Source organism: Protopterus annectens, chromosome 1.part1 (genome assembly GCF_019279795.1).
Source record: "Protopterus annectens isolate FY-2018-M chromosome 1.part1, PAN1.0, whole genome shotgun sequence".
NCBI classification, from domain to species: Eukaryota; Metazoa; Chordata; order Ceratodontiformes; family Protopteridae; genus Protopterus; species Protopterus annectens.
In genome coordinates, this window is record NC_056726.1 from 1,989,288,569 (window position 1) to 1,989,314,292 (window position 25,724).

General features: G+C 42.8%; 1 protein-coding gene across 1 annotated transcript in view; it reads left to right on the top strand.

Moving 5' to 3' along the window:
- LOC122816787 (dynein axonemal heavy chain 8-like) overlaps window positions 1-25,724 on the top strand; it is a 9,517,065-nt gene that overhangs the window by 4,547,036 nt on the left and 4,944,305 nt on the right. The window contains 1 exon segment of the mRNA XM_044089814.1: window positions 20,042-20,155. Coding sequence (XP_043945749.1) covers window positions 20,042-20,155 — 114 coding nt within the window.

The window sequence follows — 25,724 nt, forward strand, 5'->3', positions numbered from 1 at the left end:
ACATTTCATAAAATAATTATGTCTTCATAGTGTTCCAGAATATTTTTGTTTATCTAACATTTCAGTTTTATTTTAGACTCATTAGCAAAACGTCTTTCCTATGTCATTGTCATTAGAGTTTCTTCACTGTTAAAACTTTATCTAAAGTAGACCAAGCCTTACAGTTTTCCATAAAGTTAGAATAACTCCTCCTGTTTATTTATCTTTAATTTATCATGCTGCATATTAAAATAAATGTTAAGTATCTGGCTTACTTCTATGTCTGTGTTTCCTTATAATATTGGAAAACGTATTCTTCATAAGCTAATTAAGTTTAAGTTTCCCTCATTCATGCCCAAAGTTCAACAAGGAAAGCTGATTCCTCAAATCTTGGGCCATATACCCGTGTACCCATCCAATCACCTAATTTCTGTTTAAAATTATCAAATATATTTTTTGTGATAGCAGACCTTTAAATGTTAAGTGGGAATCTGTTGCATAAAGTAGAAATTCTTTCTGTTGTATAAAAATGGGTTTTGTGGTATTAAATGCTTTGATCCTTTACTTACTTTTGTTATGTATTTTTGTTTTTATACTACTTATTTCTAAATTCAGTAATGCTTGTAACATATCACCCTGATATACATTATATGCAAGTATTTGTTTTCCTCTAAAATATCAATAATGTATTGTAAAGAGTTTCAGCTTCTAACACCTTCCTCCGTAATTAATGGTCTTAAAGTAGGAATTAAATCACTTTTGTTATATGAGCAAAAAGCATTGCTATATTCCAGGACAGGTCTTTTGTATATTTTATACAATTCAACCAGGCATTTTTCCTCACACAGAGAGATGGTCTTCAGAAACAGACCTTGTCTCATTACTTTTATCACTACTGAATTTACATGCCTAGAATAAGACCGTGTTGATGTTATTATTAACTTCATCAGCTAGCTGTGTTAGTGGCAAAAAAGTAAGCACACGTGTCTTTGGTGCAGAAGGCTGTGAGTTATACTCCCATACTAGGTAGATCAATTGTTGGCACTGCAGTGCAGAATAAGGGAGGTGCTGCATTCCAGTCTGTGCCACACTTTGGATAAAATGTTAAACTGAGACCCTATCTGCTTTAGTTGATGGTAGTGCAAAAGAATGTAAAAGATCTTACAGCACCGCTTGAAAATAGCAGGGGTCCTTTATTTATATACAAAAAACTACTCTTATGTACAACATATTTACAAATCTGAAGTAGTTTACTTCATTTGATCTTCAACCTGTGGGGTACCGGATCCGGATCGGATCCGAGCCGGCAATTTCACTAGCATCTGCTCCAAACTCCTCCCCTTACCCATAATACACCAGCACTATCTTCCATCTCCCAGATCTCGTTTGCCGCGGCTAGGCATAAACATCGTGATTCTGAGCTCTGAGTCTGTGAGTTGGGCTGTTTTGTTATTTTAGTGTTTTCTGAGTGTAGTTTTGTCAGTGTAGGTTCCATCTTTTCTTCCCCTCACTGGTGCATCAAGTTTTAGGCTTTTTGTGTAGTTTTAGATAGTTAATTGGTTAGGTAGTTTAGTGTATACTTGTCTTCCCCTCCCCCCCCTCAGCGTTCTGTGTGCTTTCTGAGTGTGGTGAGTGGATGTGTTTAGAGAAATAGTTTTTGTCTCTATATTGTATTTCAGATTTCTCTAAAAATCTTTGTGTTGTGACATGGCTGATCCTAAGCCAGTCTTTAAGAGGTGCACTGAGTGTGGCCACAAATTGTCACTCACTGATGGCCGCACTCTTTGCATGATGTGTTTGGGTGTAGCCCATTTGAGTACTGATTGTGCTGTTTGCGCAGGTTTTAATCCACGTGCCATTAAGGATAAATGGGCCACGTTAGCCTTGAAAGGTCTTCTACCTGCTACGGAGGCAGCTGCCTCTTCTTCTACTTCGGTCACAGCGGTTGCTGTGGCCACCTCTCCTTCCTCTCTTGTCCTTCCTTCTCCTCCCTCCAAGGCTGGGACTCACCCTCCCATTTCTAAGCCTGCAGAAGCAGAGTGCAGAAAAGGCAGAAGGGAGAGAGAGAGAGCACTGGCCAGAGAAGAGAAAGAGGTCCCCGGACCGTTCAGCTCTGTCAGGAACTCATGCCAAGAGTCAGTCTAGGCACCTTGACTCCCTTCGGCTCCAATCTCCCAGATTTTCCCCAGAGCTGGAGGAGCCATGACCATCTAGGGCCTCAGTTCCTCAACCTGCCAGGTCAGAGACCGTGGTCTTGTAGCGGTCCACCCAAAGCCTTTCTGAAGTTGACATGGATAAAATGATGCAGAGTTTCATTCGCACACAAATCCAGATGAGAGTCTTGCCAGCCCCCTCTCCCTCTGGAGGGAGGAGGGGCTTGTTTCCTTTCTTCACTTCAATTTCTCCTTCTCCGATCCGACCTCTGGGTATGGAGTACATGGATCTGAGGATGGCCTTAGTCAGGGCGTTGGTGCTGATGGTACCTGTCTCCTCGATGCCAGCAGCTGCCTGGAGTGTGTCGGATCTGACAAGTTCAGAGCTAAGTGGCTCTCGGAGCCGGAGCCTGGGTGTTGGATCCGAGGGATTGGAACTTTTTCCATCAGCTCCGACATTGTCGGGCCAAGCCTCCCCCTCGGAACTCCATCTACTTCAGGCCTGGCTCTGATTTTCACATCGGATCTGGGGAGAGTGGTTCCCTTACTGATGGCCCAGGAAGCTCGTTCTCCCTCGGTGTTCGATGTGGTAGAAAGGGTTCTCTCCAATGGATCGAGGCCCTTGACTATTTCTTCGGACTCCACCCCGACTCCCTCTGCTTGTGCGAATCCCAACATTTTACCTGAGGGACAGCCCGTGCTCGACGAGCCCCAGGCAGTTCCCCCTGAGGAACAAGTGGCTTGCGAGTTCCCCCCAGAGAGCCCCACCAGAGACGTGCCTAGCAAGCATACGTACAAGAGGAGGCACTTGGACTTCCCCGAGTCCCTCACCGAGGACACGGATTTGGATGATGGGGAAGGTTCCCCCAGATCACCTCCCGAGGATGTCTCCTTTGGAGACATCATGGAAATCCTACACCAGCGGGGAGGTTGGTCCACCCCAAAACCTTCCTGAGATAAATCCGTGTTCCTGGAGGCTTTCGGCACGGGCCCGTCTACTTCCGGGGTGTCCCCTCCCGCAGATCCCCTGGTGGATTTGGTCACCATGGGCTTGGAAGGAGACGGACACTGTAGAACCAATCCCCAAATGCGCAGACAAAATTTTGAGCCCCCCTCAGACAGACCAGCATGGAACAAAGGGTCCCCTGTAGACGCTATGGTGGTAGCAGTAGCCACCAAAAAGGAACTAGCCCAGGAGAGTTCCTCGGTTCATCCCCCTGACACAGAGTCTAGGATGATGGACCGCCTAGGGAAGTGAGTTTATGCGTCAGTGACTTTTTCCCCTCAGGGCGCTGAACTATCTGGCCAACGTTACTAGACTACAGTGCGACCTGGTTAAGGAACTGGCTGAGTCTACCCCAAAGTCCATGTTGCAGGAGGACAGAGACATGTTCTCCACAGGGATGGCTACTTTGACAGCTGTTTCCAACACGTCCATACGACTCCTGTCACATGCTACTGAAGGAGTGGCTAGGGCAATTCGGACTGGCATGTTCATGAGGTGTAACGCCTGGCTCAGACTGTGTCAGTTCTCGGAACCCTTCAAGGTGTCATTTGCGAATGTCCCTTATGACGGTTCTACCCTTTTTGGTAAGACCATCTGAGACACCTTGGTCCAGAGTGAGAAAGACGGGAAGACACTGTCTGCTGTCAGAATCCACTTCTTGAACCCTCAAAGATCCTTTTCCCAGAATCAGCGAGGGCAGAAGAAGATGTGGTTCCAGAAGTCTCAGTATTCCCAGGGCACTCAGGGCTCTTCTTCCCCTAGAGGCAGAGGGGGACAGGATAGATGCCGGCCCAGAGGCAGAGGGGGGGTCCGAGGAATTTTGGGTCTCTAGAACCATTCTCGGACAGGCCCGCTCAGCAACCCTGAGGGGTTGTCCAACTGCTCTATTCTGGAGGCAGTTGGGGATCGCATGCCGTTGCATCTGACGGCATGGGAGTCTGTAATATCAGACTGTTGGGTGTTTCAGATAATTTCCAGAGGATACTCAATCCTGTTTGTGGTTCCTCCCAAACTTCTCAAACACCTCCTGGACGTACCACCCATGCAAAGGGAGGCAGCAGCACTAGAAATTTCCAAGCTGCTGGAGAAACGAGCCATCAAACCCATCCCCCCAGATCAGTCTGGATCAGGCATCTACTTCAGGTTCTTTTTGCTGCCAAAGAAAATGGGGGACTTAAGGCCCATTATGGACCTATCTACTCTGAACCTGTCTGTTGCCAAAGAAAAGTTCCGAATGGTCTCCTTACAGTTCATCATGCCATACCTGCAAGAGAGCGACTGGATGTGCTCGTTTGACCTCCAGAATGCCTACTATCACATAAAGATGCACAGAAGCTCCAGGAGGTTCCTCCACTTCCAGCTAGGAGTCAATCATTACCAATTTCAAGCCCTACCCTTTGGTCTCACCACAGCCCCCAGCGTGTTCTCCAAAGTGATGGCAGTAGTAGCAGCTCACCTGTGGCTTCAGAGGATTCAGGTCTGCCCTTACCTGGAAGATGGGCTCCTTACTAGTCCCACCAAGCATCTACTTTACCGGACCAGAGATTATTTCCTAAAGCTTGCACTCCACTTAGGGATTACAATCAATGTATCCAAATCTCTTCTGAATCCTATCCAGGTGATAGACTACATAGGGGCATGGATAGACTCACTACAGCCAAAATTTTCCTGACCATGGATAGAGTTCGAAACCTAAGGATGCATTTTGCCTTCACCTGTCGTTCTCACCTTCCTTCAGCAGAATCAGTTTTGAGGGCCCTAGGTTCTATGGCAGCGACCATAATGCTTCTTTCGTGTGCCCGATTACACATGCGAGTACTACAGTGGAATCTAGCGGTGCAATGGTCCCTGTTGGATCTTCCGTTGTCGCATCCAATACACCTTAGTCAAGTTTACAGGTTGTCCCTTCTTTGGTGGATGCATTCTCCAGACATTCTGGAGGGATGACCTTTTGTTCCAGCCCCTGTCCAAGCCACAGTGACCATGGATGCCTCCCAACTTGGGTGAGGGGGGCATTGTTCGGGCAGGACAGTCCAAGGCCTGTGATCCCCTATCGAGACCAGTTTGCATATAAACATTCTGGAGATGAGGGTGGTCCTTTTGGAGTTGCAGGCCCTTCATGCCTTTCTTCCTCTGCGAACCATTGCAATTCAGTCAGACAACATGTCAGTGGTCTGGTATGTTAGCAGATAGGGAGGGACCAGATCTTACCCCCTTTGTCACGAGGCTATGAGAGTTTGGGAATGGGCGATCTCCACCGTTCGCTTTCTGACATTCTTGGATGGTCCAACATTCTAGCGGACAGATTAAGTTGGACTATACTGATGCCTTACGAGGGGTCTCTGAATCCTTCAGTAGCAGAGCAGATCTTTCTAGAGTGGGGTCAGTCTTGCTGTGATCTCTTTGCATCTCCTTCCAATGTGATGTGCAGCTAGTTCTTTGCTCTGAACCCCCAGCCGGGGGAGTCCCTCAGAATCGTTCTAGTCCATGCTCGGCCTCCCGGTCTTCTGTATGCTTATCCTCCTGTGCCCCTTATTCCAAGGTTTCTACAGAAAGCTTGCCGACTGGGGAGCAAAGTGATCCTCATTGCCCCGTTTTAGCCTCGCCAGGTATGGTTTCCCTTCTTTTAGTCTCATCTTCTGGCTCCACCTTGGATCTTGGATCCCATTCAGGATCTCATTTCACACCCCTCGAGGGTTCCTCATCCGAGTCTGGAAAGTTTGAAGCTCATGGCTTGGCTGCTCCAGTTCCCTTAATTGCTTGGACTCCTGGATTGTCTTCTTCAGTCAGGTCTATTGTGGTGGCAGCAGCTCATAAATCCTCCACCAGGAGGGTTTATCGTAGCAAATGGAAACATTTTTCCTTTTAGGCTTCTCAAAGGAGTTTAGACCCTTTCACTGCTCCTGTTTCAGATAGTCTCGATTTTCTAGCAAATATTTTTCAACAAGGAGCTAGCTCTTCTACAGTCAAGGTTCAACTAGCTGCCATCTCTCATTTTCACGTGGGTGAGAATTCTGCTTCTCTAGCCTCTTCCAGACTGTGTAAAGCTTTTATTAAAGGTACCTTCCTATTACATCCTCTGGTCAAAGATCCTATTCCCACATGGGACCTTACTATGCTTCTTCAAGCATTGGTCGCTCCGCCATTTGAAGCTGCAGCAGCCACAGATCTCAGGTTTTTGTCTTGGAAAACAGCGTTTCTAGTGGCTATCGCTTCTGCTAAGAGGGTTTCAGAACTGCAAGCTTTGTCCGATAAAGTTCCATACATGATTTTTCATAAGGACAGGGTTTCCCTTCGTACCAGTCCTTCCTTTCTTCCAAAAGTAGCATCACAGGTTAACATCAATCAAACCATCAATTCACCTGTTTTCTTTACAAATTTTGCTAACAAAATGGAATACAGACCACTTATTGGATGTTCATAGACAATTACGATTCTGTTTACACAGGACTAGAACCTTTTGCAAGTCTGATCAATTGTTTGTGTCCTTCTCTAAACCCTTTTTGGGTAAACCTATCTCTAAGGTCACCATCGCTAGGTGGACCTCCTTGTGTACCCTTCAGATCTATAAGAATAAAGGTTTGTCTCCTCTAGGTCAGGTGAAAACTCATTCGACTAGGTCCATGGCTACTTCTGCAGCCTTTTGGTTGAGAGTCTCACTGGATGATATTTGTTCTGCGGCTACTTGGTCCTCATCTCATACCTTTATTTCTCACTACAAATTGGATTTGATGTCTAGAAGGAGAGCATCCTTTGGTTCCATGGTGCTCCGGAATGTCCTTCCTTGAGGGCCACCCAGGTATATTAGTAGTTGGGGACTCTGTCCCACAGGTTGAAGATCAAATGAAGTAAACTACTTCAGATAAAGAAGTTATGTATTCACCATAACGTTCCATCTGAGTAGTTCTACTTCATTTGTCTTCAACCGTCCCTCCCTCCTTCCCCCTGGCCTTACTATATGGACAGCTTTTTAGCTGGTTTTAGGCGCGTAAGGTGTTTTTTTAGGACTGGTTCTTAGTGTAAATTGCAGCAAACTTGATCTGGGGGATGGAAGGTAGTGGTGGTGTATTATGGGTAAGGGAAGGAGCTTGGAGCTTGGAGCAGATGCTAGTGAAATTGCCGGCTCGGATCCGATACAGATCCGGTACCCACAGGTTGAAAACAAATGAAGTAGAACTACTTAGATGGAACGTTATGGTGAGTACATAACTTCTTTTTATTTACAAATGTACAAATATATAGATATACAAGTACATTTACACATATCATAATTTCCTTGCAATCATACTTAATTTTCATCCCTATTAGACTTGTTGCTTAAATCCATTTACCATTAATCATAATTTCATTGATTCTTTCATTCCACACAACCCACTTGACATAAAATAACTTTTTGTCTATTCTTTTAACACATTATCTACTTCTGTTCTTATAATATCCATGTTTAATGATATCAATGTTTATTTTATCCACTTCATTTATATCTTTGAAAAACCTTATTTACATACAGTAGCTTTACCCAAATCTTTTTTATCTTTTACATTTCAAAAATATATGTTCATTAATTTCTTCTTCTTGACAAACATATTCTATTACTTTTCTTTTTATATGGTATCTTTCCTTTTACTAGTAATTATTATCTATTACCAGTCTGCACAAGAAATCTTGACATTCTACCTTCTGATTACACCATTTGTTCCTTATTTTTATAGCTTTCTTGTTTCATCTGTTAGATTATCCCGTGGTTTTACATACTAATGGTTTATTATCACATTCTTACACCATGCTTTTCTTTCTTTATCATTAATTTTTTTCTTCAAAAATATTTTTCATGGTAACATTTTATTTCTTCATTTGTATACTCTTTTTCTCTTTTACTTTTTTTAACATATCCAGAAATGTATCATACTTATATATATATATATATATATATATATATATATATATATATATATATATATATGCAATTTTACTACTAATCTCTCATCTTTTTCATTTATTCACTTTAACACTTTGTACATATTTAATGAAGCAGTATCTACCACTGGTTTAATTAACCCTAAACCTTCTTCCTCTTTATTTACATATAAAACTCCTCTTTTTAGTTGGTTTAATTTAAAACCCCATATAAATGAAAAAATATCTGCAATAATTTATTTTCAAATACTATTGGCAACATAAATACAATTGCTAAGTATGCTTTTTTTCTCATCAGTACTGAATTTATCAAATAAACCTTTTTTGAATGATAATTTATATGTTCTGCAGAAAAGACAGATTTGTTTTATTTCTTCTATTGTTTTTTCCCCATTGAATTCTACTTGCGTCTTTATTCCCAAATTTTATGCCTAACACATAAATTTCATTCATTGTAAAATATGTACGCCCATCTTTACATCACCTAAACCTTTACTTTTCTGTTTTTTTAAAGCCATCCATATCACCTATAGATACCGATTTGTGCAAATTATTACTTAATTTATCCTGATTTTGTTTTTGACAATTATTATAATGTCATCTGCATATGTCAACAAAATTGAATTTCTTAACCCTTCAGATGTTATATACTCCACCTCCTTTGTTTTATAATTTATTTCACATACTATCAAATTCATAAATAATGCAAAGAGTATACTACTCATTGGGTATCCCTGTCTTACACCACTCTTCATATCCACCTCTTGGCTTAACCAGTCATTTGCAAGTACCTTTTTCTTTATTACTACTGCAAGCTGACATACATAATTTCCCAGCTTTCTCACCTATAGTATATTCTTTCATTATTTCCCACAAGATTTTATGTCCAGTTGTATCAAATGCCTTATTAAGGTCTCCTATCACAATTTTTCTTCTTCTTTTCCATTCATATCACCTACAATTTTTCTGTTATAAATAATTCTTGACAGCCCTTTCCCTTTATACTATATATACTATCTTCCATAATGTTTTCCAGTTTAGTTTCATATCTCTTTTGCATTATTTTAAAGATCTTATAATTATTATTATTCAGTACTAATGGTCTCCATTTTTTTAAATTTTCTTCTATCTTCCTTCTTCCATATGAATTTAAGTATTCCACTATATAATTATTCATAAAACCTTTATTTAACCACTTATTCAAAATCTTTAAAAATATCTGTTATGTTGTCCATCTCATCTTCCTTCTTTCTGGTTGGTTTCGGAGCCGATCTCAGCTCTGACTTGGCCACTTCTAAAGCTCGAAGAGCCCTTACTGGCTCAAGGCTAGCCCCTTATCCCAACATGCTTAGCGGTAGCTACCCAGATCTCGTTTGCCACTTGCAGCATCGATATTGTCTTCTGCTGGCTTAGGCTAAGTAGTGATTTTTTCTATAACAATTCTTATTGTTTCAGGCTAAATTTCTTTAAAGAATAGTGTTTTTACTCCTTTTATATCACCCCTATCCTTGTTGCCTTCTTTTTGTTGTTGTTAGGCTGTCGTTTTCTCTCAGGCCTTTACCTGTGTTGTTGTTGTTGTTGTCGGCAGCCCGTTTTTCTTGAGGGTTGTTTTTGTCTTGTCCTGTTATCCCTTCCTGCTACTTAAGGAGAAGCCGTTTTAGTTAGAGGCCTTCTCCCTTTGGAAGCAGTAGCCGTTTAACTTAGAGGATAAAAACCCTCTTCTTCCTCCCTTTTCCTCTTCCAAAAAAAGAAAACACTCTCTGAGTTGTTAGTCCTGCCTTTTGTGGTGTTTATTATGTCCAAAGAATTACCTAAGCAGTCAGGGTTCAAGAAATGTGATTTGTATTGCCAGAAAATGTCCCTTACGGACAGGCACATGAGTTGTGTGTATTGTTTAGGGGCGGTTCACCTGCAGGACTCGTGCTCTGTTTGCCATGCCTTTAGCGCATGGGTTTTGCAGGAGAGGTGCAACAAACTTATTTTGAGAGGGTTATTAAAACCCCAGGTTGAAGTAGCATTGGATACTCAGCCCGTAAAAAATCAGATGACAAACTGGCATTTTCGTCGGCTCCACCTTCGGTACCGACAAAGTCTAAATCAAAATCTTCAGAACCTTTGGAGTGGATTGTTGGCTCCAAGGAGTCCTTTTCTCCAGCGTCTCCATCTGTGACTTCGGAGCTGTCCCGGACCCAAAAGAGATCGATATCTCCTTCATTGGACCCAGTGAGATCTGTGCCTCCACTTTTGCAGTCAGTGGCAAGTAGTCACCGGTCCTTGGCCCACTCCTCTCGATCATCCAGGAGTTTATTGGATGATGATGTGGAGAGAGTGGTGAAGAGGCTGCTCAAGACACCGGTATTTGCTAAATTGTTGTCGGGCCCAGCCCAGAAGGAAGTGGCGCAGTTGTCCAAACCAGTCCCTGTCTCTATTCCTCCTCCGTCTGCAACCAGTTCAGAGCCGGAGTGCATGGAAGTAGTAGTCGTGGAACCGTCGGTTCCAATAACCCTTGCCTTGTCGGTTCCAACATCTGCTCCGACCTCCTTGATAGTCCGCCCTGTCGAGGGGTCTGGGCACTGAGACTCTCTCGTTGGCTCTGAGGGGGGAAGTGGCATTGGACCCTTGTCTGACCCCACTCTTCTCCTCAGTGCCTCGGCGCAGGTGAGTTTGGCTCTCACATCTGCCTTGGAGTCATTGCCTTCGGTGCGGAGGAGGTCTCCAGGCTCCTCAGAGCTGGATCCTCCCTCCGTTCTGGACAGTGGTGCCTTCGAGGTGATGAGGAGTGTGCTGTCTACCAAGACTGCTCCACCCACGGCTCCATTGGCTCCGTCCCCATTGATACCAGTATCTGCTACGGATCCTTCTCTCCATCCCAAGCATAGGGAACCAATGCCCCAGGATGCCCCACAGGGCTACCCCTCTTCTTCCGAGACGTCTCCTGAGCATGCCTCAGAGGAGGTCCCCAGGAAGTAAAAAATGTAAGAGGAAGCATGTGTTCTCCCTTGAGTCCATCACTTCTGACATGGACTTGGATGACTTGGAAGGGTATCCATGGTCACCCTCTGAGGATGGCTCATTCTCAGACATCCCGGAGATCCTTAGGCAGAGGGGAAACTGGAAGTCCATTGCCCCTTCTGAGGACGACTCCATGTACCTGGACGCGTTTTGTTTCCGACCCTCCACCTCCTGGGTGTCTCTGCCTTTCGACCCACTTTTTTTTGTAGTGAGTCGAAAGGCATGGAGCCCATTCCGAGAAGGCCTAACAAGTTTATTACCGTGCCAGACGACAAGACATTTCTCTCTAAAGGCATGCCAATTGATGCTATGGCGGTGGCAGCAGCCACCAAGAAGGAACTCGCGGAGACTTCCTCTTCTATCCATCCACCAAACAAGGAGTCTAGAGCCATGGATAGATATGGGAAGCATGTTTTCTCTTCACCAGCCTTTACCCTTCAGTCGCTGAACTGTCTGACACATTTCACAAGACTTCAGAGGGATCTCCTTAAAGAACTGGGAGATACCCTCCAGGATCCTTCAGCTGAGGGAGCGGCTTCCAGGTCGGCTAACCAGCTAGCGACCCTAACCTCCATTGTTAACTCTTCCATGCACCTGATTTCTTACGCAGTGAATGGAGCGAGTAGGGCTGCAGACGCAAGAGTGGCTCTTCACAGACACTCCTGGGTGCGCCTTTGTCAATTTGTGGAGCCCTTCAAGTCCTCCTTTACTAACGCCCCCTTTGATGGCTCAACCTTGTTTGGAACGCAAGTTAGAGAGACTCTTACTAGGAGTGAATGTGATGGCAAAGCTCTCTGTGCTGTAGGAGTCTGTTTTTCCACTCCATCTAGGCCTTATCCCAAAGATCAAAAGAGTGGTAAAATGTGGTTCCGTAAATCCCAGGGAGCTTTGCCGGACACTCATGGAGATAATTTCCCCAGGGGCAGAGGGGGAAATAATAAAGGGAGATGCCAGCCTCGCGGCAGGGGGAGGGGTCAGCATAAGGGTGACAGGGATACATTCTCGGCCAGGCCCTTTCAGAATCCCTGAAGGATTGCCTGGCTGCCCACCTCTGGAGGCAGTCGGGGGCAGAATATCACTGTACCCAAAAGCCTGGCAAGATATAACAGAAGACGCATGGGTACGGTGCATAATATCCAGGGGTTACAAAATTCCCTTCTCCCAAACACCCCCAAGAAGTCAAAAATGATCATTCCCAGCTGTTCCCCCCAATCTTTGGGATCAAGCAGCCTTGGAAGTAAAAAGTTTGCTCCAAAAAAGAGCCATTCAGGAAGTCCCCACAGACCAGATCGAATCCAGAACTTACTCAAGGTTCTTTTTAGTTCCAAAAAAGACAGGGGACTAGAGACCTATCCTGGATCTCAGCAAGTTGAACAGGGCAGTAAAGAAGACCAAGTTCAGAATGACTGGATGTTCTCTATCGATCTCCAGGACGTGTACTACCATATAAAAATGGACAAGCAGTCCAGGAGACATTTACGCTTCCAGCTGGGAGCCAGTCATTACCTGTTCAGAGCTCTGCCCTTTGGTCTCACCATAGCCCCCAGGGTATTCACCAAATGCATGGCAGTAGTGACGGCTCACCTGAGACGTTTGGGATTCCAGGTGTTTCCTTATCTAAATGGCTGGCTCCTCACTGCCACCACCGAGCATCATCTCTTAAGGGCCAGGAACCACATGATTCGCACTTGTGCACATCTAGGAATCACAGTCAGCTATGACAAATCTGCCTTGTTGCCCTCTCAGTGTATTACTTTCATAGGCACTCAACTAAATACAAAAGACATGGTAGCTAAGCTCCCACAGGAAAGGGTGCTTACCATTCAGTGTCAGGTCTCTCTCCTCTTGTCAAAGTCAAAGGTTCAAGCACAGTTAGTCCTAAAGGTCTTGGGCTTGATGTTGGCTGCCATTACATTAGTCCCATTAGCTCATTACCATATGAGGATTTTGCAATGGCTCCTTTTCTCTCAGTGGTCGTATTAGGCTCTACCAATGTCACACATGATCTTAATCACGGATGCTTGCAAGAAAGATCTGCAGTGGTGGCTCCACTCTTCCCTAGTCACTCTAGGCATTCCCTTTGTAGCCCCTCATCCACAGTGACCATGGACCCTTCCCAGATAGGGTGGGGGGGGGGCAGTATCTGGGACAGACAGTCCAAGGTACTTGGCAACTTCACAAGTACCATTTGCACATCAGTATCCTGGAGATGAGAGTGGTGTTATTAGCATTGCAAGCACTTCAAGACTCTCTTCCTTTGGGCTATATAGCAATTCAGACGGACAGCATGTCAGTGGTGTGGTACATCAACAAACAGGGCGGAACCAAATCTTACCCCTTGTGTCGGGAGGCCCTTTGAGTATGGCAAATGGGCGATTTCCTCTCAGTGTTTTATGGTTGCACTGCACATCCTGGGGAAGTCCAGCGTGATAGCGGACAATCTCAGCTGGGCAATTCTCATGCCCCACAAGTGGTCTCTGAAACAAGATGTGGCAGATATGATCTTCCGCAGATAGGGCCAGCCATGCTGCGATCTTTTTGCCTCACACCTAAACAACAAATGCAGCAGCTACTTTGCCCTAGTTCACCCACTGGGACAGTCACCTACAGATGCACTTATACACGATTGGCCTCCCGGGATTCTTTATGCTTTTTCTCCTTTTCCTCTAATTCCAAAAGTTCTTCAGAAAGCAAAGTTGTTGAGCCGCAAGCTGATCCTCATAGCCCCTTACTGGCCTTGTCAGGTATGGTTCCCATTCATTTGGTATTACCTGCAAAAGGAGCCTTTGGTTCTAGGCTCGATTCCAGATCTCCTGCTCTTCATCCCTCCATTCATACTCTCAATCTGACAGCTTGGTTTCTCCACTTCCAGTCCTAGCCAGGCTTCTGGATATCTCGCCTATGGTTCAACATATTTTAGTCTCTTCTCACAAGCCAACTACTAGGAAACTTTACGCTAGTAAATGGAAGAGGTTCTCTTTCTGGGCTGAGCAAAATGACATTGATCCCTGTACAGCACCAATTTCAAATATTTTGGACTTCCTGGCCGAAACCTTTGAGAAAGGAGCAGTGGCTGCTACGATTCGAGTTCAACTAGCTGCTATTTCCAGTTTTTATGTAGGCCTTCTAGGTTCTAACGTCATGTCCCACAAGCTATGTAGGACCTTTTTGAAAGGTGCTACCCTATTAAGGCCTCCCATCTGAGAACCTCTTCATCCTTGGGATTTAAATTTAGTACTAGCAGCTGTAATCCTCCCTCCCTTTGAACCAGCCGCTTCTTGTCCTCTAAAATTCTTATCATGGAAGACCCTCTTCCTGATTGCAATCCCTGTATTCTTTCCAAATTATGGCAGCAAGGCAGAGTATAAGCTACATCAGTTGGATGTCCACAGGCAGTTAAGATTTTATTTTCAAAGAGCCAAGGACATCAGAAAGTTAGATCAGCTGTTTGTATCCTCACAGAGTAAGCAAGGCTCACCAGTTTCCAAAGTGACTTTGTCAAAATGGCTGTCCAATACTATTACTTATGCTTATGAGTCTCGGAATGTATCTGTCCCGGGCAAGGTCATGGGACACTCTACTAGGTCCTTGGCTACCTCCATAGCTTTTCAAGCCAAGCTTCCATTAGATACTATTTGTGCAGCAGCAACATGGGCTACTCCCTGTACCTTCATTACTCATTACAAAGTGGACATGGCCTCTCGGAATAGGGCATCTTTTGGTTCCACGGTAATGAAGTCTCTTTTCCATTGAGCCATCCAGGATTTAGGTGCTGGGGATACTGTCCCAACCAGAGAGAAGGAAGGCGAGATGGACAACATAACATAAAGAAGTTATGTTCTTACCATAACGTTCCATGTTTGTTCTTTATCTCGCCTTCCTTCTTGTGGGACACATCCTGGATAATTGAGAGGAATTCCTTTTTTGGCTGATTTGGCTGAGTTCCTTTGCTTTTCAGCTGTTGATATAGTCCTTGTCACCATTGTTGTTCTGTTTTTTTTGGTACAAGGAAGCAGTATTGTCTGGTTACCTCTTTGATTTGGTAGTTTATAGTTCTCCTGTCTAGTGGTTAGTTGTCACAAATGAGATCTGGGTAGCTACCGCTAAGCATGCTGGGATAAGGGGCCAGCCTCAAGCCAGTAAGGACTCTTCAAGCTTTATAAGTGGCCGAGTCGGAGCCGAGATGGGCTCTGAACCCATCCAGAAAGAAGGAAGGCGAGATAAAGGACAACAAGCATGGAACGTTATGCTAAGAACATAACTTCTTTTTTTTGCCAATGCCTTAATTTTATACATTTCGTACCCTATTCCATCTGGTCCTGCAGCAGAATCTGTATTAACTTGTCTTAATACTTTATTTAGCTCATATAAAGAAATCTCCTTTTCCATGTACTTATTCTCGTTTTCTGTTAACTTTTTACTTCCCATGCTTTTTTCATTAGCTTCTATTTTCTTTAAACATTTATTGTACATACTGTACTATACTATTCATAATCTCTTCCTGAGTTATTTCTTTTTCTCATTTTACATTTCTTATCTCTCATTACACTGCCATCTTCCTTTACTAATCTGCTTAAGTAATTCAATATTTCACTTCTTCCTTGTAAAAATATATTTGCTTTTATAATAATTTTTGTATTTTTATTTCTTTTTATTTCTTTCATATAATTCTTTTTCTTTGTCAAAGTGATTTCTGTCATTATGTTCTAAGTCTTCCAATGCACCATTAGATGTTCGTTTATATTTTTCTTTCTCTGCTTTTCTCACATCAAATTGCCACAGTAAAAAAAGTATATTTTTCCTTAATATCATCCACTATTCAGACCAGTTTTTATAAAATGTTCTCATAGTAATATGATCATTCTTTAACTGTATTACTACTATTTTTTCTTCTTCAGTCCATGCTTTCTCACTTATCCTTTTTATTCCTTTGCCTATGTTTATATATACCTTATTTTCTTTTATCTGTAGCCATATTGCAAGATGATCAGAAAATCCTGTTTCATTTACCTCCCCTTCTCCATTAACTAAAACTTCTGATACTATAAATTAATCTTTTGTAAGTCCATGATTTTTTTGTCCCAAAGTTTTATAATATTCATATATATTTATCATCATATATATTTATCACTGCATAGTCTAAGATTTAATGAAATAACCTTTTCCTTTGTTTGCAATTAGTATAAGCATACAATGTTATAATTCTATATACTTGTTCTTTCCATTTTAAATCTACAATGGTTAATCTTCCAGTTTTGCTAGTGACATCTAATATCTTTACTGCATTTATATAGAATGAAGCTATTCCAGAACATCTCTCACTTCCCAAATTCTAGATTATTTTTTTCACCATAGTTTCTCCATTTGTAATATTTCTTCATTTGTTGAAAAATCTTGTATCTTCTAATATAATTACATCTATGTCACATGTGTTACACCACTTCAAAATCCACAGTCTTTTTACTATAGGATCATAGGGTCACAGGAAGTTACTAGGCTATTGGCCCTGAGGCCTTTATAAGCCTAGCCAAGAGTTTAGCCCATGTTTAGACAAGTCATCACCTGATGCCCCTGTCCAGCTTTGACACAGGTGGAATCCTAGGAGTGTATTTGATGTTTCCTATCCAGTTATCCAGGTTGCACTTGAAAAGGGATAATGAGGTACTCTGCTTGAAGTGGAGAGGGAGTCTGTTCCACAGATGGGGGAGTCTCTGGGACACAAATCTGTCCCGCCAACAAGTCCTATTGATGTTACAGACCAGAATGAGGTTGCACGTGCAGGTTACTAGAATGGAACTTGACTTGTGGATATGCAGCATTCCCATCAAGGTGGGATCTGAGATTGCTGTGTATGCCAGACAGATGTCATCTCTGAGGAGTCTGTATGAAACTGAGTAGAGGGACAGGGCTTTAACCTCTCTGTGTATGGTAGATGTTTGAGGTCCTGGATTCTCCTGATGAGGAACCTCTGTGGTCTCTCCAGCTGCTGCATGTGTTTTGCGAGGTACATGCCAAAAGGGGCGTTGTCCTCAATAATGGGCTTTATAAGGGAAGAATACAAGGATGTTATGACCTCGTTTTCCCTGGATGAGATACCTTTACTTATGAGCTGGGCCATGTAGCAATGGAAGCAACTTGGTGGTCAAAATTCAGGTTGCTAACAACCTGGGTGCCCAAATCCCTCATCATTGATTGCGTGTTTAGGACGTTGTTACTCTCCCCAAAGGGGATGATGATGATGCATTTTTTGGTATTCAGCTTGAGGCCATATTTCTGGCACCAGTCATTTGTTTGGGTGAGACCCTGTTGGAGGATGTCCACATCACTAGGAAAATTGATGACAGTGCCCAGCTTGCAGTCATCTGCAAACTTGGTCAGCCATAGGCCATTGGTTTTAGCCTGCACCTCAGAAAAGTATATCCCAAATAACAGAGGGCCCAAGACCGATCCCTGGGGTACACTGCTCGTTACGGGTCTACTGCCTGAGGTGACTTCCCCTATTTTGACTAGGTGGGTTCTATCAGTGAGCCAGTTTGCTACCCATCTGGTAAAATATGGATTGATGCCTAGTTAAGAAGGTTTATCTATTATGCCCGAGTGGGGAATAGTGTCGAAGACATTGGCCAGATCAAGGTAGGTGGTGTGCTTTCCACCCAGTTCCTCTAAATTCCAAAATTCCTACAGAAAGCAATCAGACTGAAGAGTAAAATAATCCTCATTGCACCTTATTGGCTTCAACAGATATGGTTCCCCTTTCTTTAGCCTCATCTGATTTAATAGCCTTGGATTCTGGACCCAGCTCCAGACCTTCTGTCCCATCCAGATGGATTACTCCATCAGAACATTATGAACTTCAACCTGACAGCTTGTTTTCTCCAAGTCCATTGATAGCCAGGCTACCTTCACTTTCTTCCACAGTCCATCATATTCTCTCAGCCTCTCATAAGCCAGCTACCCGTAAACTCTGTGCTAGTAAATGGAGAAAGTTTACCTTTTGGGCTCGTGATAACAATACTGGTACCTTTTCAGTGCCCATTGATAAAATCCTAGAATTTTTAACTTCATTTTTCAAGGTAGTTGCTTCCCAGTCTACCATTAAAATTCAGTTATCAGCTATTTCTAATTTCCATAATGGTTTTAAAGAATCCTCCTCAGCTTCTCATAAGCTTTGCAAAGCCTTCTTAAAAGGACCGCTCTTGTTAAACCCCCTGTACAAAGATCCTACCCCACTTGTGGGATCTTACTTAGTGTTACAAACCATTGTTCAACCTCCCTTTGAGCCATCAGCTGAATGTGATCTAAAGATTCAAACTAAGTAGTTAATGGCAATAACTTCTGCAAGAAGGATTTCAGAAATACAAGGCTTATCATGTAGACCTCCTTACCTGATTTTCCACAAAGGAAGAGTTTCACTAAGAACCAATCCTGCCTTTTTGCCTAAGGTAGTGCCAGAGATCACTGTCAACCAGACTATTAATTTACCAGTATTTTTTCCCAATTTCACTAATAAAGGTGAATACTGCTTACATTTATTAGATGTCCACAGACAACTATGTTTTTATCTACACAGAACTAAGAATATAAGGGAATCCCACCAACTATTTCCGTCTTCTTTATCTACAAGACTTGGCCAACCAGTGAGCAAAATGACGCTAGCCAGATGGCTCAAAGAATGTATTTCTTTTATTTATAATAAAAAGAAAATTAATTTGCCTAGGCCTTAAAGGTACAGTTTACAGGAACTGTAGCTACTTCAGTAGTTTTTTCAAGTTAGACCTTGTATGGATGATATTTCTGCAGCAACTTGGGCTACTCCTGATACCTTTATCACTGATTACAAATTGGATCTGGTCTCCAGGGGAAAAGTGTCATTTGGTTCTATGGTGCTCAGGAATGTCCTTTCTTGAGTCCTCTTAAGGTCTAAGGTGGCTGGGGATTCTGTCCCATATGTCGAGGATAAAATGAAAATTGACATCAGATAAAGAAGTTATATACTCACCATAATGTTCCATCTGTGTTGTCCATTTTCATTTATCCTCGACTCCCCTCCCTCCTTTCCCTTGCCTTTGAAGTTTTTGGTGGAATGGATAATAAACCTATGTCACTAATGTTATTATTATACGGTTCCAGATATAGACTCTATGAAGGCTTTTGTTTTTTTTTCACACTGTCTGTTTTTCTACAGACTCATTCTGAGGTAACTGGGAGAGGAGCTTTGTGGGTAAGGTTAAAGCTCGAGAGTTTTTGGCTATCAAGAGCTGTAGTAATGGCAGAGTTGATGCCAATGCTTGGAACAAGACCCATATCTTGAGGATAAATGAAAATGGACAACACAGATGGAAGTTGTGGTGAGTACATAACTTCTTTTTGTTTTCTACACCATCAGTGGAAGTCCTGAAAGATTATTGATCATTATATTATAAATTATTCTTAACAGTGATATAATGTTTTCCAGCAAAGTACTGTTGCCATTGTCAGTATGAGTGGCATCTTCTGTACTGCCTCTTTTAACTGGAGTTATTGGCAGAAGCTGACCTATAAAAATACACTGCTGCTTTTGGTCGGGGGTTGAGGTCTATATTTCACATCTAATATTCTTGCACATCTAGAACTTTCCTTGCTTTTTCTAAGGCTTCTGCTGTAAGAACTAATGAGAACTCACAGAGAGACTGAACTGTCCATCTCTACTGGTCAGTGAGTGACAACTTAGCCAGCCAGTCAGAGAGGGTTTCTATTGCTATGTAAAATCTTGGCTGAAGGACCACTCATTTAAACAGAATGGAATCTCATACAAAAAATACTGAGAAGGCATCAATGGATTCAGTCATCTGCTGTTATGGTAAGTATTCCACAGCAATTAAAAAAAAAACAAATTAAATATTGAAAACAATTTAAATGAATGAAATAGAGAATCCACAATTTCATAATTGTGTTCCTTCTGACAACATTTTCTTGTTTTTGTTTCTTCTGACAGAAGAGTGTGCAAGATGAGCTTGTACATGTTCAACCAAAATTTAAGGGTAATTTGCTTGATTCAGTGGCCATGTTTCAACAAGAAGTGTCAGTATTTGGGCATCAGTATGAAATGGTAATGTTTTTGATTTACTTGTTTCAAATAGATATACACTGCAGTTAAAGTAAGCTAAATGTTTATTATTATTACTACTAATTACCTGATGCAGCATTAGAGGTACAAATAGACAACTAAGCACTGCTGCCATTGTCTTTGTTGTGTTCTTTACTGTGTTGTATCACTGATGTTAGTAACATTGTATGTTCATCATATTGATCACTGCTGCAGTAGCCTTCGCTATATGGGTTATATCCTGCCAGTGATATAACAGCCAGACAGCTTCAAAGCTTCAGGACACCTTTCACACTCCCAAATTGCCAGACATCTTGAGCTAACCTGATTAAATGACAAGTCTGGGCATGAAGCCCTTCAGAGCTTTACAGCCATCAAAGAGTGCACTCCACTGAGGCTTTTGAAGATCAATGTTCAGTTTGTTCATAGGTTTATAGGTGTGTACAAGGCTAACAACAACAAGGGTTTTTTTAAGCCTAGCCATGCATCTTAAATCTCTAACAAATTCTGGTACCCTTGATAAGTGTAAGCAGGGGCCTAGGAGATGAACCATTTACAGGTTGCCTATGTCCATTAGCGACATAGGTGCCAAACCAGGGATACATTTCCTGTTCCCCATCCAGTTGTCCATGTCACACTTGAATAGGTTTAGGGAGGAACTCTGTTTCACATGGCTGAGGCAGCCTGTTCCAGAGAAGGGGTAGTCTTTGGAATACATACCTCTGTCTCCAGCAGGTACTATTTATATCACAGGCAAGGTTTAAGTCCTTAGAATGGATGATTCTGGTGTTTGTTTTGCAGATGTGCAGGATGTCCATCAGAGTGGGGTGTGACAATGCCTTATATGCCAGGCACAGATTTCCCATCAACAGCCTGTAGGAGACTGAATACAGGGATAAAACGTGTTTCTTTGCTGGGGAGATAAGTTCCCACTGGGAAAAAAAACTTCCATTTTCTTATTTGCGTTGCTGTTTTATCACTTTCCTCTTCAAGAAAGTGATTTTTTAAAGCTAGGAACATTGTGTTTTAATGGACTGTCAAGAGATTGTAACATAATTTTAAATGGAACACTAATTTGTCCTGTCAATTTACAAGGGGTGTAAAGTATCTGAAAACATTTTTTTTTTCTGTGGAGAAATTGTGCTTATTTTACATTTTTGAGACTTGAATAGTGTTTTAAAGTGCTTTTTTACTGTCTTTTTCTGTCCAAAAAGTAAGTTTTGTAGACTGGTAGTCTTTACCAGCATTTGCTAGTTGCTTTCCTTGGGAAGGGAGCACCATTTTCAGCTTGACCATGGAACAGACTACTGATCTCATAGTTAGTCCTTCTTCCAGGGATGAAAAGAAAAAAAAGATAAGTAAACAGCCTTTGCCATCACAGCAGGTTAGCAATCTACCAGCTGCAGGTGGATGATTCTGATATTACCATTTGTTGTACTTCAGATCCCTCTGATGTAGCACCTACAGGCACAATGGAACAGGGTTAGCCATGTCTACTGCAGCTGTTGGCATTACCTCAGTGGGTAAGGGAGAGCCACTCTTGTCATTCCTGGGAAATGGAAAAGGGCAGGTTTCCCTGTTGTGTCAGAATGCTGTACCCATTCCTGGGAAAGCTACGCTGTCGTTAGTAACATGGTTGGCCCCATTTTTCCTTTCAAAAAGAAACAGAAAACCAAGCATGTATCTGCTTCTCCTCAAGTTTCTTTGGCTAGGAGTAGTTTACTGGGCCTGGCTCAGGGTTTAATTTGTACACTTGGTCATTCTTGTAAAGCTGTTGCTGTAAATATTGCTTGCATTAAATATAATACCTTGGAACTTTTCTACCCAGGCCTCCACTAAAAGAGGAACCCATGGCCAGTTGGACTTACTTGGTAAACAATTTTCAATGAATAAATATTTTTTTGTAAAAGAAAGAGGCATACCTCTTTTTCTGAAGAGATTTAAAATTCTGAACCGCGAACAAGAAAATGTAAGGATGGATACATTTTTTTCCCCCTCAGATTTCTGATTCAGACTCAGAGGAAGGCACATTTTCTGGTTCTCCCTGTGTGGGTTTCTTTTTCTTTAAGACTATTGCTAGAATGTACCAGTGTATTTAGTGGGAGAACACTGAGGTTTCTCAGTCCCCCAGAAAATAGTATGAGCTGTTACAGAAAGCTTTCCCAGATCCTACACCCATTCTTCTATTCTACCTCCTTTAGAGGATGTGTGTATTACTGCCCGCAATGTTCTTGATAGTCAGCCAGCTGTCTGTAAAAAGGCAAATAGAATGTATAAAGTTTCTCAGTCTTTTAACTTTTTATACACTATTCCCTACATGATCCAGCAGCTATAGCTCTAGTTGATCCCACTGCTGCTAAGCACCTTGTCAATTTTAATCCTGTTCTTTCTGGTATGGATCATAAAATTATTGATATGTATGAAAAAAAATGTGTATATTTTTGCAACTTTGATTTTCACAATTTTGAATTGTCAAGCTTATATGTTAATATTTGTTCTGACTAATTGTGAAGGTTTGAAGAATATTTTATCTGCAGTTTCTTCTTGTGAGAAAGAATCTGCTTTAAATAATTTGGTTTCTTCTGTTGCACAGGTCACTGCTTATTGTTTACAGTATATACTGTATGCCTCTTTTGGTACTTCTTCCAGGGCAATGGCCACTGGTACTATATTGAGAAGGTTTGCATGGCTGCATTCTCAGAACCTCTAAGATGATGTTAAAAGTGAGATAGATCTTAAATTCACTTTTGAATATGACTCAGGGATTAATTCATGTTGTTGACCCTTAGTGTTTGTCCCCTCTGTTGTAGAGGAGCTTGAAAAGTGTGATGAAAGGGGAAAACTGATCCAAGAAATCCCTGAGATTGTTCAGCCCTTCTTTTCCAATTTTTCTAAGGGATTTTCTGTCTTCTTATACAATTTTGGCAAAAAGCAGACTAAACAGTCTCAATAAAATATGGGTAAACATATGTTTAAGAAGAAATGGCAAAGGGGTTCCAAAAAGAAGTCTCAAAAGTCCCAAAACCAAGGACAGTCTAACAAGTCTGAATGACTGTTCAAGAACTCAGGTGAGCACGTCCCACCCTGGCCCCTTTTTATTTCCAGAAAGTAGCAATCTCCATTTTTCTCTTTGCAGCATCTAGTTTCATACAAATGGGATGTCCTTCAAGAATGCAACTGCAGTCATAACATATGGGTTGTCCTGCCTCAGGCAGCCCTCGGTCGGCCGGATTCCAAAGTCTGGGTCCGACGTCGGCTGATGTCGCATTTCTCTCCGACGTCAGAGCGGCAGGAGTACATAAGCATCAGCCGACGCCATCTTCTTCAGTCTTTCTTGCCGCGCGGTGCCCGAAGCAGAAGCAGTTCGCAAGTGCCGGTCGGTCAGCTCCTGTATTCTTCAATCCGAAGTCATCAAAAAAGCTAAGTACCCCATTGGGGACATTTTCTTGCCTCAGCCGATGTCAGAAATTACTGAAAAAGTTAATAATTGTTTGTCTTGTGGTAAACAAATACCTCATAAGGATTTCCATTCTTACTGCCTTCCTTGCCTTGGCCCAGACCACGACATCTCGGCCTGTGCCGCCTGTGCTCGCTTCAATAAGCACACTCTCAGGCGCCGGGTGGAGTTCGCTGAAGACTTTTTCGGTGAAAAATTCGATTACAAGATGCCGTCGGAATTACCGACATCGCAGACTCCTAAAAAACGTAAAGACCGGGACCGCCATCCTCGGCCCGCGTCTTCCACCGACACCACGCCAAAACCTACCGCGAGTGCCCCGGTTCCCTCTGAGGTGGTTATTTCACCGCTCCGAACCGAAGACACCGCATTACCGATACCTCCGATACCAGAGACCACACCGATGCCAGTTATTGATTTTCCTCCGGATACTGTAACCGAGGAAATGCCCGAGACCATTGCTGTGGATAAGGTCACTCCTGCACGTGGAGCTGCTAGGCCTCCCATGTCCATGTCTATCAAGGCCTACACACGTGCTAAGGCAGCCAGCAAGACTAAGCACCTTACTGCTAAAGCCTTACCTCAGCCTACTCCTGAGACACAAATCATGACTATGGCAGCAGACTTAATCTCCATGATCAGAGGTACCCAGGCCCATCCTGAGAGAGGATCCCAGCCTCCTCCTGATAAGAGGCCCAGGGTTGAGCCCACTGACCCTCTCCCTTCAGATGAAGATTCTGAGGCCTCTAGCCACTCCGATAGCCAGGAAGAGCCTTTCCAGACCTATGAGGACTCAGATGCAGAGGACTCCATCCCCTCGGCCTCCCCTCCTGAGGATATTTCTTTTGGGGAAGTTCTGCATTCCATGAGGGAACATTTTAAGTGGCAAGGCCAGGAATTTTCTGATTCCAGAAAGCGCCTTCGTACCTTCCTTAAAAACCCCAGCACAGGCCCTTAGCTATACCTCCTGTGCTTGATGTTTTGGATGATTTATACTCTGACTCCAGTGTTACCCCTGATACTCTCCCTCCTGCTCCTGCCAAGCCGGACAGATACTATAGAGTTCCTGAAACACATTCTCATTTCTTTAGGGCCCATGCTGTTGATTTAGAAACTATTTCACAGGGGCCGAAAGGGGTTTCAGCTACCACCTCCAAAAATCCTTTGCCTTCCAACAGGGAAGCTAGGTCATTAGAGAGATGGGAGAAGAAGGTTTACACCGCCACTACTTTATCTATGAGAGCTCTCAATTGTCTCTTTCATATGTTTCAATATCAGGATTTCCTGTTAGATGATTTACAGAAAACTTTGGCCTCTCCTGATCCTTTAGATAGGAAGTCTTTGCAGGAGGCTGTACACAACTCTCAGCAAGTTAGCAATCACTTCCTTCAGTGTGGATATGATGCATTGGAAGCTTCATGTAGGGCAGCTATGACAGGGGCGGTCATTCGCAGACATGCATGGTTAAAAGAACAACCTCTACCAGATCATGTTAAGGCAAAACTTCTTGATGCACCCTTGGAAAAGAACAAGCTTTTTGGTGCTAATGCTAAAGATGTATTAAAGACCATTGAGGAAAAAGCCAAGTCAGTTCAGGCAGTCAAAGATTTCCTCCAGGTTCAGCCACCCAGATTCAGCAGGAATTGGCCTTCAAAAAACTGGTCCTTTCCTAATACTGAAAGATTTCAAAGGGGCAAAAGCAGGCGTGGCCGAGGAAGAGGACAATACAGAGGTTCCTACAGGGGACAACAATGGCAACCAGCAAATCAAAGAAGTGACACAGGGGCTTATCCTGTCCCACAGGGACAATTCCAATGACTTTCCTCTACTTCCGCTAACCAAAGAGCAAACAGAAGCTCCCTTGGGCGGAAAATTATCTCTGTTTTCAGACAATTGGCACAGATTGACAAAGGACAAATGGATTTTGGACAATATAGACCAAGACTACAGGTTCCACTTTCATACCTTACCAAGGAAACAAGGCATGCCAAACCTACCGCAAAACCAGAGGGCAGAGGCTTTCAAGCAAATTTCTCTGCTTGCTCAGATCAATGCAATAGAAAAAGTTCCACAACAAGAACAAGGCCACGGGTTTTACTCAAGACTGTTCCTTGT